General features: G+C 42.4%; 1 protein-coding gene across 1 annotated transcript in view; it reads right to left on the bottom strand.

The window, feature by feature from the left end:
* Window positions 1-13,154, bottom strand: part of LOC132206156 (myosin-IIIa-like) — a 156,660-nt gene extending 143,506 nt beyond the window's left edge. The window contains exons 1-2 of the mRNA XM_059638947.1: window positions 13,055-13,154; window positions 4,003-4,186 (exon numbers count right to left, since the gene is read on the bottom strand). Coding sequence (XP_059494930.1) covers window positions 4,003-4,186; window positions 13,055-13,056 — 186 coding nt within the window. The 5' untranslated portion in view covers window positions 13,057-13,154. The remainder of the gene's footprint in view (window positions 1-4,002; window positions 4,187-13,054) is intronic.
* Window positions 13,155-20,266: the final 7,112 nt, after the last annotated feature.

Genomic DNA, 20,266 nt, shown 5'->3' with positions numbered 1-20,266 from the left:
ACACACCTGTTTACACAGGATTCCAGATTCATCTCCTGGTCTTTAATCACTGATGGTGCTCTGTATTGATCCTTCACATTGGTTTCTCAAGATAATAAAAATGCTCACTTCAATCTAAAATGAACCATCTTTGTCCTTCTTTTACTTCCTCAGTTTAGACAGTATTGTCTATAAATCAATGCCAAACCGTTCTGTTGGACAATAACTGAAATAATAAAAATCAACACTGATATAGCTTCAATGACTGGAGATTGTAAAGAAGTGGAATGAATGGGTGTAATATGAAAGCTAGCTGTGGGCAGGTTGATCAGAATGTTTTATAAAGAATCTGACAATGTGCAGACTGTAAATCCAAAACACAAATTGGCTATCATCAGCATTCTGCTCTTCCCTTCATGCTGTAGCTAACTTATGTGTATTTAATCAGTCATTACACATGAATTCAAATTCATATAGATAATGCTGTGTCCAACTACATTTGGGAAGGGGTAATAGGAACTGCAGATGCTGAAGAATCTGCGATAACAAAGTGTGGGGCTGGATGAACACAGCAGGCCAAGCAGCATCTTAGGAGCACAAAAGCTGATGTTTCGGGCCTAGACCCTTCATCAGAAATGGGGGAGGGGGAGACGGTTCTGAAATAAATTGGGAGAGAGGGGGAGGTGGATCGAAGATGGAGAGAGGAGAAGATAGGTGGAGAGGAGACAGACAAGTTAAAGAGGCGGGGATGGAACCAGTAGAGGTGAGTGTAGGTTGGGAGGTAGGAAGGGGATAGGTCAGCCCAGTGAGGACGGACAGGTCAAGGGGGTGGGATGCGGTTAGTAGGTAGGAAAGGAGTGAGTGGCCTGAGGTGGGAGGAGGGGATAGGTGAGAGGAAGGACAGGTTAGGGAGGCAGGGACAAGTTGGGCTGGTTTTGGGATGCAGTAGGTTACGTGGAACAATTCCTCTTCCACACCTACACTGGCCCTAAACCCCAACTCTTCCTCTGTTACATTGATGACTGTTTCGGCACCACCTTGTGCTCCCATGAGGAGCTTGAACAGTTCATGCATTTCACCAACACCTTCCACCCCAACCTCACGTTCACCTGGAAGATCTCTAACACCTCCCTCACCTTTCCTGGACATCTCTGTCTCTATCTCAGGCAACCACCTAGAAACTGATATCCATTGGAGTCATCCACTGGAGTCGTACCTGAGGACTGGAGAGAGGCAAATGTAATTCCTCTCTTCAAGAAAGGAAATAGGGAAAGCCCCGGCAATTATAAACCGGTAAGTCTCACGTCTGTCGTCTGCAAGGTGTTAGAAAGGATTCTGAGGGATAAGATTTATGACCATCTGGAAGAGCATGGCTTGATCAAATACAGTCAACACGGCTTTGTGAGGGGTAGGTCATGCCTTACAAACCTTATCGAGTTTTTTAAGGATGCGACTAGAAAAGTTGATGAGGGTCGAGCTGTGGATGTGGTGTATATGGACTTCAGTAAGGTATTTGATAAGGTTCCCCATGGTAGGCTCATTCAGAAGGTCAGGAGGAATGGGATACAGGGGAACTTAGCTGCCTGGATACAGATTTGGCTGGCCAACAGAAGACAGCGAGTGGTAGTAGAAGGAAAATATTCTGCCTGGAAGTCAGTGGTGAGTGGGGTTCCACAGGGCTCTGTCCTTGGGCCTCTACTGTTTGTAATTTTTATTAATAACTTGGATGAGGGGATTGAAGGATGGGTCAGCAAGTTTGCAGACGACACAAAGGTCGGAGGTGTCGTTGACAGTGTAGAGGGCTGTTGTAGGCTGCAGCGGGACATTGACAGGATGCAGAGATGGGCTGAGAGGTGGCAGATGGAGTTCAACCTGGATAAATGCGAGGTGATGCATTTTGGAAGGTCGAATTTGAAAGCTGAGTACAGGATTAAGGATAGGGTTCTTGGCAGCGTGGAGGAACAGAGGGATCTTGGTGTGCAGATACATAGATCCCTTAAAATGGCCACCCAAGTGGACAGGGTTGTTAAGAAAGCATATGGTGTTTTGGCTTTCATTAACAGGGGGATTGAGTTTAAGAGTCGTGAGATCTTGTTGCAGCTCTATAAAACTTTGGTTAGGCCACACTTGGAATACTGCGTCCAGTTCTGGGCGCCCTATTATAGGAAAGATGTGGATGCTTTGGAGAGGGTTCAGAGGAGGTTTACCAGGATGCTGCCTGGACTGGAGGGCTTATCTTATGAAGAGAGGTTGACTGAGCTCGGTCTCTTTTCATTGGAGAAAAGGAGGAGGAGAGGGGACCTAATTGAGGTATACAAGATAATGAGAGGCATAGATAGAGTTGATAGCCAGAGATTATTTCCCAGGGTAGAAATGGCTAGCACGAGGGGTCATAGTTTTAAGCTGGTTGGTGGAAAGTATAGAGGGGATGTCAGAGGCAGGTTCTTTACGCAGAGAGTTGTGAGAGCATGGAATGCGTTGCCAGCAGCAGTTGTGGAAGCAAGGTCATTGGGGTCATTTAAGAGACTGCTGGACATGTATATGGTCACAGAAATTTGAGGGTGCATACATGAGGATCAATGGTCGGCACAACATTGTGGGCTGAAGGGCCTGTTCTGTGCTGTACTGTTCTATGTTCTATGTTCTATTTCAAGCCCACCGACTCCCACAACTATCTAGAATACACCTCCTCCCACCCACCATCCCGCAAAAATCCCATTCCCTATTCCCAATTCCTACGGCTCTGTTGGATCTGCTCCCAGGATGAGGCATTCCACTCCCATACATCTCAGATGTCCTCATTTTTCAAGAACCACAACTTCACCCCCCCCCCGCAATGATCGAGAAAGCCCTCGACCGTATCTCCGGCATTTCCTGCAACTCTTCCCTCAAATCCCGTCCCCACGATAACCATCAAAAGAGAATACCCCCTCGTCCTCACGTAACACCCCACCAACCTCCAGATCCAATGCATCATCTCCGTCACATTCGCCATCTGCAATCTGTCCCCACCACCAAAGACATTTTTTCCCTCCCAACCCTTGACTGCTCTCCGGAGGGACGACTCTCTCCGTGACTCCCTTGTCCGCTCCACACTCCCCTCCAAACCCCACTACACCCGGCACCTTCCCCTGCAACCGCATGAAGTGCTACACCTGCCCCGACACCTCCTCCCTCACCCAAATTCCAGGCCCCAAGATGACTTTCCACATCAAGCAGATGCTCCCCTGCACATCCACCAATGTGGTATACTGCATCCGCTGTACCTGTTGTGGCTTCCTCTGCATTGGGGAAACCAAGGGGAGGCTTGGGGACCGCTTTGCAGAACACCTACGCTCGGTTCACAATAAACAACTGCACCTCCCAGTCGCAAACCACTTCAACTCCCCCTTGCATTCTTTAGACGACATGTCCATCCTGGGCCTCCTGCAGTGCCACAATGATGTCACCTGAAGGTTGCAGGAACAGCAATTCATATTCTGCTTGGGAACCCTGCAGCCCAATGGTATCAATGTGGATTTCACAAGCTTCAAAATCTCCCCTTCCCCATTGCATCCCAAAACCAGCCCAGCTCGTCCCCGCCTCCCTAACCTGTTCTTCCTCTCACTTATCTCCTTCTCCCACCTCTAGCCGCACCCCTATTTCCTACCTACTAACCTCATCCTGCCCCGTTGACCTGTCCATCCTCCCTGGGCTGACCTATCCCCTCCCTACCTCCTCATCTACACTCACCTTTACTGGCTCCATCCCAACCTCTTTAACTTGTCTGTCTACTCTCCACCTATCTTCTCCTCTATCCATCTTCAATCCACCTCCCCTTCTCTCCCTATTTATTTCAGAACTCTCTCCCCCTCCCCCATTTCTGATGAAGGATCTCGGCCCGAAACGTCAGCTTTTATGCTCCTAAGATGCTGCTTGGCCTGCTGTGTTCATCCAGCTGTACACTTCGTTATCATACATTTGGGAAGGTTTGGTTAAAGTGTTAAAAATAAGCACATTGCAAACACCGGCATATTTACTTACATGGATTGGGTCCAGAATCTTAACTGCAGCCTTGCTGTCATTTTTTTTGTTCAATACTTTGAAGACTTTGCCATATGTCCCTTTCCCAATAGTTTCAATAATTTCCCATGTATCTGAGGGATCAGGGAAGCTGTCAAAGACGATCGTTTTCCCAGTTAACGGAAACATTCCTAACGATGAACCCCTGGCAAACAATGGAAAAGAAGCAATAAATAAATAAATAAATAAACAAACACATCTTATTTTGTTACAGCAATGTTGGAAAGAATTTCTAGAGATGGTGTGATTTATTCCATCCTCTTCCAGGCACTCATGTGTATTATCTACACAAGCCAGCCTTCACCCAAACAATTTTGTACTCTTGGCAAAAGGAAGATTCCTTAAATCAGCAAAAACTTTGAGCAAGTCAGTGTCCTTATCAATGTCAGAAATGGAATAGCAGGAATTGGCATTATTAATGGCCAATAGTTGTAGTATGTAGACAAAGGATGCCCATCATATTCTTCTGCCTACTTAAACAGGTCGATCTAAAAGAAAGACTTGTGTTATTCATAACTACAAGACATTTCAAAGTATTTTATAACTATTTAAATATTTTTGAAGTACTTTCAAAGACAAGAAATCAAACTATATATCAGACTTATGTATTTGTCGAATAATGCACTGAAACAAGAAAAACAAAGCAAGATGCTATAAGGATCCAATAATGAGCTGTCAATGATACCAGTAATCATTCATCATTGTAGATCTTAACGAACAACTTAAGATAGCAAGTCATGTGCTACATTTTCCACAAATGCTTGAAGGAGATAAATTGCAGAGATATAGAGAAAGAGTTGAGATGCCTCTTCAAAAGATCTATCAAAGATTTGAGGCGATGAATAGTCATCTACTCGGTTGCTGTGCTACACACTCTGAGCAGCTGAGTTTCAAAGTTCACCCAATAACAGTAAATAACTAAAAGAACAAAGGGAACATCAGTTCAAAGAAGATTAAAATAACCTTCTTAGAACATTTTCCTTAAGTTTTTAGTTTTCAGGACTCTTATTTGAACAGTCTCTTGTGCAGTTGCTTAGTGCGAACCAAGCGTAGGTGTTCTGCAAAGTGGTTTCCCAAGCCTCAGCCTGGTTCCCCCAATGTAGAGGAGGCCACAACGGGTACAGTGGATACATTATACCACATTGGCAGATGTGCAGGTGAACATCTGCTTTGATGTGGAAAGTCTTCTTGGGGCCTGGGATGGGGGTGAGGGGGTAAGTGTAAGGGCAGGTGTAGCACTTCCTGCGGTTGCAGGGAAAAAGTGCCGGGTGTGCGGGGCTGGAGGGGAGTGTGGAGACTTTACACACACACATCTGCTACTATGGTAAATTGCATCCGCTGTTCCCTTTGTGGTGTCCTCTACATGGGAAAACCAAGAGGAGGGTTGGGGAATGTTTGCAGAACACCTACGTTCGGTTTGCACTAAACAACTGCACCTCCCAGTCACAAACCATTTCAACTCCCCCCCCCGCCCCACCATTCCTCAGATGACATGTCCATCCTGGGCCTCCTGCAGTGCCACAACGATGCTATCCAAGTTTGCAGAAACAGCAACTCACATTCTGCTTGGGAACCCTGCAGCCCAATGGTATCAATGCGGACTTCACAAGCTTCAAAATCTCCCCTCCCCCTATCGCATCCCAAAACCAGCCCAGCTCGTCCTCGCCTCCCTAACCTATCCTTCCTCCCATCTATCCCCTCCTCCCACCCCAAGCCCCACCTCCTTCTCCTCCCTACTAACCCCATCCCATCCCCTTGACATGTCCGTCCTTCCTGGACTGACTTATCTCCTCCTTAACTCCCCACCTGCACTCACCTTTACTGGCTCCATCCCCACCTCTTTGGCCTGTCTGTCTCCTCTACACCTATCTATTCCTCTATCCATATTCTATCCGCCTCCCCCTCCCTATTTATTTCAGATACCCCTTTCCCTCCCCCACTTCTGAAGAAGGGTCTAGGCCCAAAACGTCAGCCTTCCTACTCCTCTGATGCTGCTTGGCCTGCTGTGTTCATCCAGCTCTACACCTTGTTATCTCTCTTCATTCCATGAGCCTCTGTAAACCTACTGCTGCCTAGCAACCTTTGACATCATTTCATACAGCTGTGACTTAAGTCTGACATTCTAGCAGACAGCCTCATGGAAAACTGTGTGGGAAGAATATCCCTTACAATTACCATTTAAATAAATAGTCTATCTGCTTGAGGTATTCTAACAGTGGAACATTCAGCTGCCTATGTGTTCTGTTCCTGTGTGAATTATTCATGTTGCACTGTATAGATTGTCATTTATCTCATTTTGATATATTTGAGCACTTTACCGACTATAACATTGGCAATTCTTTAGCCTTTCTGTTCTTTCCCTTCGAAATCACACTCCAGAATCTCTGCTGAACTGTCAGATCTGATTTAGTCAAGAAATAAGTGTAGCTTGTTCCTGTTTTCCAAATATATCCCAAGCAGTAGGTACAGATTTGCAGTAAAAATGTGGAATTGCTGCTTGGATTAGAATTTAAACTGCACTAAATGGAAATTTACCTGTTCATCTTAATTATTAAAAATGAAATTGCACCTGAGTTATTGATGGAAGGACCACAGCTCGATGAGGCCTCTGTAACAGTTACATTTGAGCATCAGCAGTTATTTTCCATTGCCTTCTAAACATCCAAGCATTTACTATTAATATAAATAAATAATACATATGTAAGAGCTTTTCTTAATCTGTCATTACAGCATTTAGTTTCCCAAGTACTTCTTTAAAAGTCTCTACCTTTCGCTAAATTCAGGAGAAAAGTTGTAAGAATACAAAATGCAAGATGAAGGAATAAAAGGAATGCTGCATGTATTCTCTTACAGAGCAGATGCTGTTCATTTGACCAAAAAAATGAGAGTCCCATTTCCTTTATTTTGTTTTCCTTAAATTTTATTCACTTTTCTTTTGCAAGATATTATAGGCTTTACTGTGTTCCCTGGGTTCTCTGAGGGGATGCAGAAGTGTAATGGTAAAGTCACTGGTCTAACAATCCAGAGACCTGGGGACATGGGCTTGCAGCTGGTGGAATTTAAATGAAATCAATAAATTTGGAAATTAAAGAAAAACCCCTGTCTTAATTTTACTGACTCCAAAATCATTATTGATGAAAGATTCAATAATGCCGTTTAGGGAAGGAAATCTCCTCTCTTTATCTGGTCTGTTTGATGTGCAAATCCAGACGCGCAACAATGTGGTTGAATCTTGTGGGGCGGCACGGTGGCTCAGTGGTTAGCACTGCAGCCTCACAGCACCAGGGACCTGGGTTCAATTCCAGCCTCGAGTAACTGTCTGTGTGGAGTTTGCATGTTCTCCCCGTGTCTGCATGGGCTTCCTCCAGGTGCTCCGGTTTCCTCCCACAGTCCAAAGATGTGCAGGCTAGGTGGATTGGCCATGTTAAATTGCCCATAGTGTTCAGGGGTTTGAGGGTTATAGGGGGATGGGTCTGGGTGGGATGCTCCAAGGGGCAGTGTGGACTTGTTGGGCCGAAGAGCCTATTTCCAGACTGTAGGGAATCTAATCTAAAATGGTCTTGTTAGGCACTTGGTCATTAAAACACAGCAAATTCTACTTCCACCTAGTTTTGTATCAGGCGTTCCACATAATAGTAGCCCTCTCCAAAGAGGAAAATCTCCTACCTTCATATTTTCTTCTTCAGATCATGATCTTATATTCATATCCCATAGCTTGCTCACATTAATCTAATCTATGGACTTAAGTTAGTTCTCTGGTCTTTCCTAAGAACTAATATCTGTCACCAATAGCACATCATCATAGTATTCTCAAACTTCATGTAAAACCCATCTACCCAATCCGCTAACCTGGGTGTTTTCTTATTAAATACAGTATTGTCCTCATCAGTATTAAATCTCAGCTTCTCATCTCTGCATTGTCTAGAAAATTTAGTGTTGCCTCTCTTGTAGATAAAACAAATAGTCTAAACACCAACTCTGAAGATACTATTGTGTGTATCCATTCAGACTGAAATACATCTATTGGCCACTAAATTCTGTGTCCTACCCTTTAGCTAACATCATTTCCATACTGTCATATTTCCCATAAGACCAATACATTTATCAAGAGTCCTGCTACTAGCATTCTATTAAATATCATTGAAAATCTATTTTCATATCCACTTATATTAGATTTCCCTTATCAATAGATTTTATTACTTCTTTGAAGAACTATTCCATTTGCTCAGACATAAGTTGTCTTTTATAAATTTGTATTGCATATCCATAATGTAATCATCACGTAAGCTCCAACACCTTACTAATCTCATGACCCTCTTCACTCCCATTTGTCTCAATATCTGATCACTTCCTTTTCTCTCTCAAAACACATACCCCCTTACCCACTTCCAACCCACATCACTCCATATCAGCCTTTGGAAAAACTCACCACTCACTAACCCCGTCATACTCCAATCCCCATTAAGTCATTTACGGTTGCACATTCAAATGCCCATCCAAAATATGATCATGAGAAATTGGAGCGGAAGGCTATACCACTCAGTGAACCTGTTCTGGCGTTCAGCATAATCACAGCTGAATTTGAGCTTCAACTCCACTTTGCTGCCCAATCCTCGATTTTCCAAGACAGCCAAAATCTGTCTGTCTATCCCAGTCTTAAACACATGGATCTTAAACACATCCATAATGCTCTGAGGAGGAGAAGAATCTCGAAGGTTCACAAATTTCTAAGTGAAGAAACTTCCCCCTCATCTCAATCCTAAATATTAAGTCCATTATTTTGAAAGACTGCTGCCTACTTTTGCATTCTCCAGACACTCAATTTTTAATCTTAAATGTTTCAAGAAGACCATCTCTCATTCCTCTTAATTCCAAAAAAAGGCTCAATTAGGGCAACACCCTTATCACAGGAGCGAAAACAGAGTTAACATTTCAGGTCCAGGGGCTTTTCTTCAGGACTGGAGAACTGAAGAACAGAACACAGTTCTGAAGAAGGCTCACCAGACCTGAAATGTTAATTCTGCTTTCTCTCCATAGATGCTGCCAGACCTGCTGAGTTTTCCAGCAATTGCTGATGGTTTCTGATTTCCAGCATCCACAGTTCTTTGCATTTTTGTTCCTCTCATCACAGAAACAATTTAGTGAGTGATCACCAGTGCAAGTGTATCCTTTTTTAAAATGGAGACACAAACTTTTACACAACATTTCAGGTGTGGTCTTAACAAACTCTGTACATTTGTAGCAAAACTTCTTTATTCTTGTACTCCAAAACCAATTGCAATAAAGGCTGAAGCATGTTAACTAGGTTCCTTGCCAAACAATCCACTTGATATAAGCTGCTGTGGGTAAAATTGTGGTTGAGGCAGAATGAGGCCTCTAAGAGTCTACTTTTGTTTTAATGGCAAAGTGTGTGTAGTACCACAGCACCACTCCCTTGTAAACATGGAGACAGGGTGGAGCAGACAGAAAAACAGTAGGCAGTCTACAGGCTGCATTTTATGAACACTCCCCAACCGCAACCATCAACAAAGCCTAAAACCCAGCCACTGCATTTGTGCTAGTGAAATTCCACAGTACGTTAGCTGGTTGCCGTGTTTCTTTTATCAGTAATTTACAATCTACTTGGTTGAAGACCCCTTTTCACAAACACCTCCCACCCAAACTAAACCAACCAACTATAAATTGCTCATAATACACAAGTACTACATGTACAGAGTGCTTTAATAATGCTTTTAGGAAAACATGTAATTACTTAGAGGGGCAATTTGAGATTGGGGTCCACTCACATTGATGTAGGCCTCGAGGTGAAAAAGACTAGGCAGAGATAATGTACATGCATAACTCTCCCGACAGTCTAATGTGTTAAAAGATTGTCTGTTAATAGCATAGGTATCCAATCAAATCCCAAATCACATTCCATACAAAAAGCTTATATATTTCCTAATCAATCAGCTCAGACATGTTACAATGCACTTCTAGAGCAAATGAGACTTGAACCTAGGCCTCCTGGCACAAAAGTAGGGTCACTACTGTGCCACAGCAACGCCCAAAATAAAAAAAAACTAATTGGTCAAGTCATTCCTAACAATGCTATCACCATATTTAGATGCTTAACAGGGTCAAATAAGCTTATTATTCTAATTAAATAACACTTCCAAAAGTATGAGTCTTCTCTCTAATTCTGTTATAGAATATTCACTGGGATTGACATCTCAGAAATATTCTACAGACCCGCATATCAAAAGGACAGCTTTTTCACAATTACGAGAATCAAACCAACTTTATTAACACAACTAGAAAATGCTAGAAATATTCACTGATCAAGTCCAATATGACTCTTCTTTAAAGACTTCTCAAATTTGTACTAACTGCAGTTCATCTCACCCATATAGGAATTGAATCCACACTGTTGGCCTCAGTCTACATTGAAAACCAATCATCCAGCCAACTGATTAGTTCAGTAGGACTATCATGATTTAACCTTTTACATTTGTTAACTGAAGTTCTTTTAGACAAAGCTGGCAATTTGTCTTTTATTCCTGTCTTCTCTTCCTCCTCCATTGTTTTTCCTTACTTCAATTGCTTGAAAGATTATTTCATGAGCCCTGTGGTAACCTTCTGCAAACTTCCACAGACCCCAGTTTGAAAAACATTGCTCTCTCCTACACAGTGACATACCTCAGAAAGTGCTTCATTAGTTGTGTACACCACAACATATAATAGTGGGAATGTCTTTCAACTTTTATGCATGGCAACACATTGTACATGGAATGTAATTCAATGGTTATACAGTACACACTCGATGTAATTTGGGACCACAAACATTAATAATTCAAAATGGTAACATATCAGTGTAACACCCTGTTATATTAGTGTAATTATTCACTCCAACCATATTAGCAGCATTAGTTTGTTGCTTACCCATAGATGACAACATCAATAGTTTCTCATACTGTGATGCTATAACAGCAGCGTTAGAAATGAAAGATCCAGGTTAGAGTGAACTTAAAACTGAATAAATTTCACTTTTCTGGGATACTCACGAGGAAAGGAAAGACCTTCAGCAAAGAAAAATAACAAGGACATGAAACTGAACAAAGCAGCACAAATCTAATTGCCACTGACAGTCAAAGAACTTAAGAGCAAGTTCGTAATAGAGAAGGAAGAGAAGACTGACGAAGCATATACATTTTAGAGGTTTTGGGGTTGGTGCATCCATGGAGGTGAGGCGATGGGTGGGATATTGGACAGGACTGGAAGATCCAACCAGAACAGGAGGTGGATTGTGAGAAATATAGAGTCGAATCTTGTTGTAATTTGGCTTGTCAATCTTGTCAGTTTTGTCTAGTTTCATGGACGGATTCCCTCTGTGAGACCTAATGAGTTTTCTCATAACTTCCTCAAAGACTCACCTCATTAACTAACTGCCCAATCCCAATCGTGTCTCTCATGTATTGTTTCCACCCAATCCAGAAAGGAGAAAGCAGTAAAACTTGTGAATGATGCATACTGGTTATATACATATGACACAACTTGTTTTGTATGTCTCAGAACAGTACTCTAGTATAAGCAGTACATTTATTTCCATGTGTTAATGCCCTTTTTAAACTGCTTTTTCCCTCTTGGGTTGATACCACACACACTACGGAATGTGTTGCCAACACCACAATATAATGGAGTATGCCAAAATTCCTTGCAGCAACACCATTCTGAAAGACCTTGGTACAAGAAGTAAAGTATGCTCAGACATGGTAGGTAAGGGAAAAGTTGTACACTGTTTCCCAGGTGGAGATTGGAAGCCTTGGTGAATGTTGGTGCAATGTGACCAGTGCCCATCAAACATGCCCTGAGCTGCTTCTGCATAGGAAGCATCATGAAGGGTCTTAGCAGCCATTGGCAAGCTGGAACCAGCAGTTAGTCACTCAGATCTGCAGGCTGAGAAATATTGATGCTGGGATTGATCATGGTAAATGTTGAGGTGGAAAGCGGCATACTTACAAAGCAGATTTAAGGTAGTTAACAAGCAGCGTTCCCTCTAATTTCCTTACCGGCTGCTTAGGTCTCTGAGGCTTATGGTCACCAGTGACTTCTGGAACCAGACATTAATGCCCCAGTTGGCTTGCTGATGCCAATTGCTGTGTATGGAAAACCAGTGCAGCTTAGAGATAACATTAACAAGCACTAATACAACTTAAGAAGCTTCTCTGTGCTGTCTAGTATGTTTCTTGTCAAGATGTCCACAACTTTCATGAAAGATTGCTCATGTTATTCCTGACATTGAGGTAGATCTGAGATAGTAGGAACTGCAGATGCTGGAAAATCTGAGATAACAAGGTGTAGAGCTGGATGAACACAGTAGGCCAAGCAGCATCAGAGGAGCAGAAAAGCTGACGCTTTGGGCTTAGACTCTTCTTCAGAAATCCCGAAACATCAGCGTTCCTGCTCCTTAGATGGTGCTTGCCTGCTGTGTTCATCCAGCTCTACGCCTTATCAATAATTGACATAGATCTGTCTGGACTTCTCACCAAATACTGCCACGACTCTCACATAGGCCATGTCACTAAGGTCCATGTAGGGCCCCAGCGACGTTATTATAAGCCAATGAGTCAAATGGCCAGTTTCGGTGGTGTAAATCGTATATAATTTTCTGCAAATACATTCCTTAGTGGCATCATATTACAATGCCACAATATAAAGCTAGTCAACAGTAAGTGGCTACTAAAATATGAACATTAAATAATACATTTAAAATACAATCCTAAATATAAAAGGGTGTGTAATTTCAATTTCAACTGGAATTTTACATATTATGGCGAATATTAGTAAAAGAAAGAACTCTCTTAAAAGACATCAATAATAAACCTATGGTTCATACAGTCCACAAAAACAATTTGCCTCAATACCCATGTAAACCTGTAAACTTTAATACACTCAGACTTGCAAAATCTTTTACAAAGCAGTAAATTATACTTCTCTGTTGGATTTTAGAAAAGAAAACAATATAATCACTTACATATTTTAGATGCTAAATTTGTTTCCTAAGTAATTCGGGAAAACCCCAGGACATTGTCCAGCAATATCTGGTTCATTGGCCAGCTTCTGTACAAAGATTTTGATGAGCTCTTGGAGGGAGGAGCTATTAGCTAATCTCTAAAGTCTCAAGCAAACTGGAAGCAACACTGTGATTCGAACACCAAGGAGCTGCATTGAGGATTAGTTGGTATTAATGAGGACTTCAAACAAATCCTTTCCTAATATGGTTTTGATCTTCAAAGACACAAGCCATTTATTTCAGCTACAAATGATGTGTGAAATTCAGTGCAAAACATCAGGCTTAGGTACACACCTGATTGAAAGTCCTAAATTATATTGCTAATGGCAACCCCAGTGAAATTGAATGGGTTGCCACTGCTAGAGTTCAAAAACTGAGGCCAAGCTGTATGGTACCTGGAATATATTTTTATTCACCCCACATAGTTGTCCATGGCACAACATAAAAGATTAGACTGGATTTTTTTTTGCCAGAGACAGGAAATATCTGTTGTAAAAACATTACTTGGCAAGTACATTGGCACTGTCAATAGACCATAGCACTATAAGAAACAGAAGCAGTAGTAGATTATTCAGCCCATCAAGGGATTTCCACCATTCATAGAACAAAGAACAATACAGCATGGGAACAGGCCCTTCGCCATCCAATCCTGTGCCGACACATTTTGTGCTTCCATATTAAAACTGTCTTCACTCCCAGGATCCGTACCCCTCCTTTCCCTTCCTATTCATCCAGGTGTTTCTTGAAAGCTGCTATGGTGTCTGCTTCCACCATGTCCTCTGGCAACGCATTCTGAGCACTCACCACCCTATGTGTGAAAAACTTGCCTCGCACGTCCCTTTGAAACATTCCACCCACCCCCAACACCCGAGCACCCTGAACCTATGTCGCTTAATCATTGACCCCTCCACCCAGGGAAAAATCGTCTTACTTTCCACTCTATCCATGCTATTCACAATCTTATAAACTTACATCAGGTCGCCCCCTCAACCTTCCGCGTTCCAGTGAAAACAAACCCTGTCTATCCAGGATAACCAGGTGTAGAGCAGGATGGACACAGCAGGCCAAGCAGTATTAGAGGAGCAGGAAAGCTGACGTTTTGGGCCTCGACTCTTCTTCAGAAAAGGAAAAGGGTCGAGGCCTGAAACGTCAACTTTCCTGCTCCTCTGATGCTGCTTGGCCTGCCGTGTTCATTCGGCTCTACACCTTGTTATCTCAGGTTCTCCAGCATCTGCAGTTCCTATTATCCCGGTCAATCCAACATTTCCTCATAACTAAAATCCCCTATACTGGGCAACATCCCAGTAAACTTCTTCCATAACCTCTCCAAAGCATCCACATCATTCTGGTAGTTGGTGATCAGAAATGTACGCAATATTCCAAGTGTGGCCTAACTAATGTTCTATAAGTCTGCAGCATAACTTGTCTATCCTTATACTCAGTGCCCCTTTCAATGATGCAAGCATACCATAGGCCTTTTACACAACTTTATCTGCACTGCCACATCAGTGATCTGTGGATCTGCACACCCAGATGCCTCAAAACTTCCAAGGATTCTGCCAGACACTATATAATTTCCACCTGTACTTGACTTTCCAAAATGCATCACCTCACATTTGTCCTGATTAAACTCCGTCTGCCCATGCCTCCAACTAATCTATATCCTGCTGTATCCTCTGAGAATTGTCCTCACTTTCTGCAACATTTCCAATCTTTGTATCATTCACAAACCTACTAATTAGACCAGCTATGTTTTCCTCCAGATCCTTTATATAGACCAGGAACAGCAGAAGTCCCTGTGGAACACCACTGGTCATAATCCTTCATTCCAAAAAGCATCCTTCCACCATTACTGTCTGTCCTCTGTGACTAAGCCAGTTCCATATCCATCTTGCCAGCTCACCCCAGATAACATGTGACCTCACATCTTGAACGAGTCTGCCTTGAGGAACCTTGTCAAAGGCTTTATTGAAGTCCATGTCAACAGTGTCATCCGCTTTGCCTTCAAACATCTTTGTCACCTCCTCAAAAAACTCAATCAAGTTATTGAGTCATGACCTTCCCCACACAAAACAATGCTGTCTATCACTAATTAATTCATTCACTTCTAAATGCATATAAATTTTGCCCTTGAAAATCTTTTCCAATAGTTTCCGTACCACTGGTGTAAAGCTCACAGGCCTATAATTTCCAGGATTACCCCTGTTATCCTTTTTAAACAATGGGACAACACTGGCTACTTTCTATTCCTCTGGGACCTCACTGGTCAAACAGGATACAAATATATCTGCTAAAGCTCCAGCAATTTGTTCCCTTGCCTCCCTCAATGTTCTGGGATAGATCCCATCAGGGCCCAAGGATTTATCTACCTTAATACTTGTTAAGATGCACAACACCTCTTCCTTTTTAATAACAACTTGGCTGAGAAATTCAACATTCCCTTCCTTGAGATCATCCTCCACAAATTCTGTCTCTTTGGTGAATACTGACACAAAGTGCACCTCACCTACCTCTTCTGGCTCCATACATAGATTCCCTCTTTTGTCCTTGAATGGGACAACCCTTTTCCTATCAGCCCTCCTGCTTTTTAGTTATGCATAAAAGGCCTTGGGATTCTGCTTAATCCTGTTTGCTAATAACTTTTCATGACACCTTTTAGCCCTTTTAATTCCTTGTTTGAGTTCTTTCCTACTTTCCGTATACACTTCAATGGCTTTGTCAGCTCCTCGAACTTACATATGCTTCCCTTTTCTTTTTTTTAACCAAGGCCCTAACATCCCTGGTCGTCCAAGGCTCAAGAACTTGCCATACCTATCCTTCGTCCTACTCTCACATATCTGACATGGATTTATCCTCAAACAGCCACCTCCAACCAACATTGTCCAGCTCCTGCGTAATATTGTTCTAGTTTGCCTTTTCCCAATTTAACACCTTCACCTGAGGACTGCTGTTATTGCTATCCATGAGTATCTTAATACTTACCGTATTATGGCCACTACTCCTCAAATGTCCCCCACTAAAACTTCAATCACCTGGCCAGGCTCATTTCCCAAAACCAGGTCCAGTATAACCCCTTCCCTGGCTGGACTGTTTACATACTGTGTCAAGAATCCCTTCTGAATGGTCCTTGCAAATTCTGCCCCATTCACATCCCAAGGATGTAGTAAGTCCCAGTCAGTACAGGAGAAGTTAAAATCACCCACCACAGCAACTCTGCTGTTTTTACATCTTTTCAAATGAGATTTTACCCGATCTGATTAGCTGCAATTCCACTTTCCTGCCTTTTCCCCTCAAAATCTGCCAAATTCCATAATCAAAACCATCAAAAGTAACTGTCACAAAGATCTGTCTAAAGTATAGTGAGAGTCTAACAGAAACAACTGTCAAAGAAAGCTGCCAGACTGCCAAGGAATTTAAAAATTCCGCTTTTTAAAGGGGAAAAAAAAGTCTATTGTGAATTCTAACCCCACTGTCTGCTGACATCAGGCTGAGTTACAATTACTAGATTACTACAACCTAACATTTCAGGTTGATTAACAACGACAAGAAATCTTAGTCACTTTGAAGTGGCATTATGAATTCCAATGTTTGTTACACTAAGGGATTATGTAGTTGAATAAAATGCATTAATACCCTTGAAGGAATGTTAATATAGTAAATATTTTTTTATGTTTGAGAGCTTTTTTTAGATATAGTGAGGTCTGTAATGGACACTCACGGAGGAATTCACTCTCCGATAGTTTTGCGGGTCTACCTGCAGTGCTTGGATTGTAGTGATGTCCATGTCCCAAAAGTGAATTGAAGCAAAAATCAGAGTGGAGCTAAGCAATATGAGCTGTGGCATGATTTGTGATAAAACCTCATGAGAAGTTGTCTCATTGGGACTAACTTGCATAACCTTTTATGCAGCTCCTGAGTGGCATAATGAGTTTCTTGCTGGGCAGCAGTGAGCTGCCAATTATTGGGGGATTATAACTTTGTAAGCACCTCATTAATGCCACAACTTATCTCATTATTATTCACCTTACTATATGTAGGGGATGATATGGCCTAGTGGTATTAATCGCTGAAATGTTAATACAGAGATCCAGATAATATTAAGGGGACATAGGTTTGAATCCCACCATGGCAGATGGTGGAATTTAAATTCAATAAAATATCTGGAATTAAGAATCTAATGATGACTATGAATCCATTGTTGATTGTTGGAAAAACCCATCTGGTTCACTAATATCCTTCAGGGAAGGAAACTGCCATCATTACCTGGCCTGGCCTACATGTGACTCCAGACCTCAGCAATGTGGTTGACTCTGAACTGAATGACGGCTGGCATTAAATGCTGCCTAGCCAGTTATGCCCTCATCCTGTTAAGGAGTAAAGGATCTTAACAAATATACAGAGCAAGCTAAGTGTAGACAACTCTCAACATGGAAGTCAGAGTGGATATCTGGTGACTTTAGTACTGAGAGAGGGTCACTCAACATGATTTCTTTCCACAGATGCTGCCAGACCTGCTGAGCTGCTCCAGTAATGTTTTTTGTCCTTTCTGATTTACAGCATCTATAGCTCTTTTGGTTTTTATCTGGTGATTCTAGCTTGTCATTTGCTCCAAAGGACATACATATTGGATATGAGGCACGCTCCTGTGACACTTGCCACATGCATTCTATGGCCTTGGACATTGGCATCTGTTGTGCCATCTCCTATAGGTTGCACGAGCAACTGTCATTCTAATGTTGCAGTAAGGATCCTCTGCATTTAGGGTCATGTGCCCAGGTCGTGGACTGGATCAGGCTGCATGTCCAGTCTATACGTTTGTTGTCACAGCACATGCTACAGATTGATTACAATCTCTCAATCTCAGCTTTGAACATAGCTAATGACCCAACCTTGACACCTCTCTGTGGTAAAGAATTCTACAGAATCTCTATGTCCTGAGGGAAGAAATTCCTCTCTATCTCTGTCTTAAATTGGTGCCCTTATTCTGAGATTATGCCCTCTGGTCCTAGGCTCTCCTGTAAAGAAAAACATCCTCTCAACATCTACCCTGTCAAGGCCCCTAAGGATCTCATATGTTTCAAGAAGGCTGCCTAGTATTCTTCTATGGCTCAACCCATTCAACCTCCCCACATAAAACAGATAGTCTGCATGTGCTTCGTATCAGCTTAACGAACCTTCTCTGGATTGCTTCCAATGCCAGTATATCTTTTCTTAGATAAGGAGAGTAAAACTGCTCACAGTATTACGTCAAAGGTGTAACAGTGTAAATTTTTTCAAAATTTAAGCACAAGGATCCTCAAATCCCACTGTTCTGTAGGTTTCTGCAATCTTTTTCCATTTAAATAATAGTCAATTCCCGTATTCTTCTTGCCAAAGTGCATAACCTCACATTTTCCCACATTATATTCTATCTGTCAAATTTTTGTCCATTTGCTTAACCTGCATGTATCCCTCTGTAAGCTTTTTGTGTCATTCTCACCATGAGCTTTCTCACCTATTTTTGTGTCATCCACAAATGTGGTTATTGTAAATTCACTTTCCTCATCCACATATTTTAAAAATTCTGCCTTCAGCACTGATCCCTGTGACATTTTGCTATTCTTCAAAATGCCCCCATACTTTGTCTACAACTTTGTTCACTGTTAGTTAGCAAACCTTCTATGCATGCTATCATATGATCACCAATACCATTAGCTCTTATCTTATTTATCAGCTTAACATATGGTACCTTATCAACATCTTCTGGAAATCCAAATACATTATATCTACTAGATCCCCTTTATCTATTCTGCTTGTTATTTCCTCAAGAACTTTAACAAAATTCTCAGGTATGATTTCCCCTTTACAAAGGAAAGCTTATTTTGGAATATTTCAAATGGATGCTATCAAGTGGATCCTTTATAACAGGATCTGCTTTTGGGAAAATGCTAGAGTCTAAGTTAACAGTTACTTGCTTATTGTCTTTTGAATAATATTTTGTCTCCCATCTTGAATGTTACTGTAAGATTCTTGGAGTTGAACCCAAAACAGATGATGCATGAAATGGAAGAGGGATGGAATCTCTCAATCTCTCCTAACTCAGTTTCTCTATTTAGTTTCAGCGATATCTGAATGATCTGGTATTAGGCATTACAGACCAGAAGAAGCCAACCAGCAAGACAAAAGATGTCGAAGAAAATAAAATAGTGCCATGTTCCACAATCTCCCTACTGATCTCTGTCAGTAGCTGGAATGTTGCTGAGGCCAGCATCTCATCCCATGTGTCTCAGTGCAAAGGCTTTCTTGAAGTTTCGACAGACCTGATCTCTAGCCTCCATTTCACTGATGTGTTTCCCAAACCTTGGAAAACCTGTGCAGCAAGTGTTAATTTCAAGTTGGACTCCTTGATAACACTGTGTGAATTGCACTCTATACATAATTTGAATGGGTGCCCTACCATTCCAGTTTCTCAGTTTCTCCCTTTTCTGATGAAGTACTAATAACAGTCCGCATACTTAGCCAAGATAACAAAGTGTGCAGCTGGATAAACACAGCAGGCCAAGCAGCATCTCAGGAGCACAAAAGCTGACATTTCGGGCCCAGTCCCTTCATCAGAGAGGGGGATGGGGAGAGGGTTCTGAAATAAATAGGGAGAGACGGGGAGGCAGACCGAAGATGGAGAGAAAAGAAGATAGGTGGAGAGGAGAGTATAGGTGGGGGGGTGGGGAGGAGATAGGTCAGTCCAGGGAGGATGGACAGGTCAAGGAGGCGGGATGAGGTTAGTAGGTAGGAAATGGAGATGCGGCCTGAGCTGGGAGAAGGGGATGGGTCAGAGGTAGAACAGGTTAGGGAGGTGGGGACGAGCTGGGCTGGTTTTGTGATGCAGTGGGGGAGATTTTGAAGGTGTGGCCTCCTCTACATTGAGGAAACCAAGAGGAGGCTTGGTGACCGCTTTTCAGAGCACCTACGCTCGGTTCGCAATAAACAACTGCACCTCCCAGAACCATTTTAACTCCCCCTCCCATTCCTCAGATGACATGTCCATCATGGGCCTCCTGCAGTGCCACAATGATGCCACCCGAAGGTTGCAAGAACAGCAACTAATATTCCGCTTGGGAACCCTGCAGCCCAATGGTGTCAATGTGCACTTCACAAGCTTCAAAATCTCCCCTTCCCCCACTGCATCACAAAACC

This window comes from Stegostoma tigrinum, chromosome 2, assembly GCF_030684315.1.
Source record: "Stegostoma tigrinum isolate sSteTig4 chromosome 2, sSteTig4.hap1, whole genome shotgun sequence".
Taxonomy (NCBI): domain Eukaryota; kingdom Metazoa; phylum Chordata; class Chondrichthyes; order Orectolobiformes; family Stegostomatidae; genus Stegostoma; species Stegostoma tigrinum.
The sequence above is the reverse complement of the archived record's forward strand: the minus strand, read 5'-3'. Positions and strand labels throughout refer to the sequence as shown.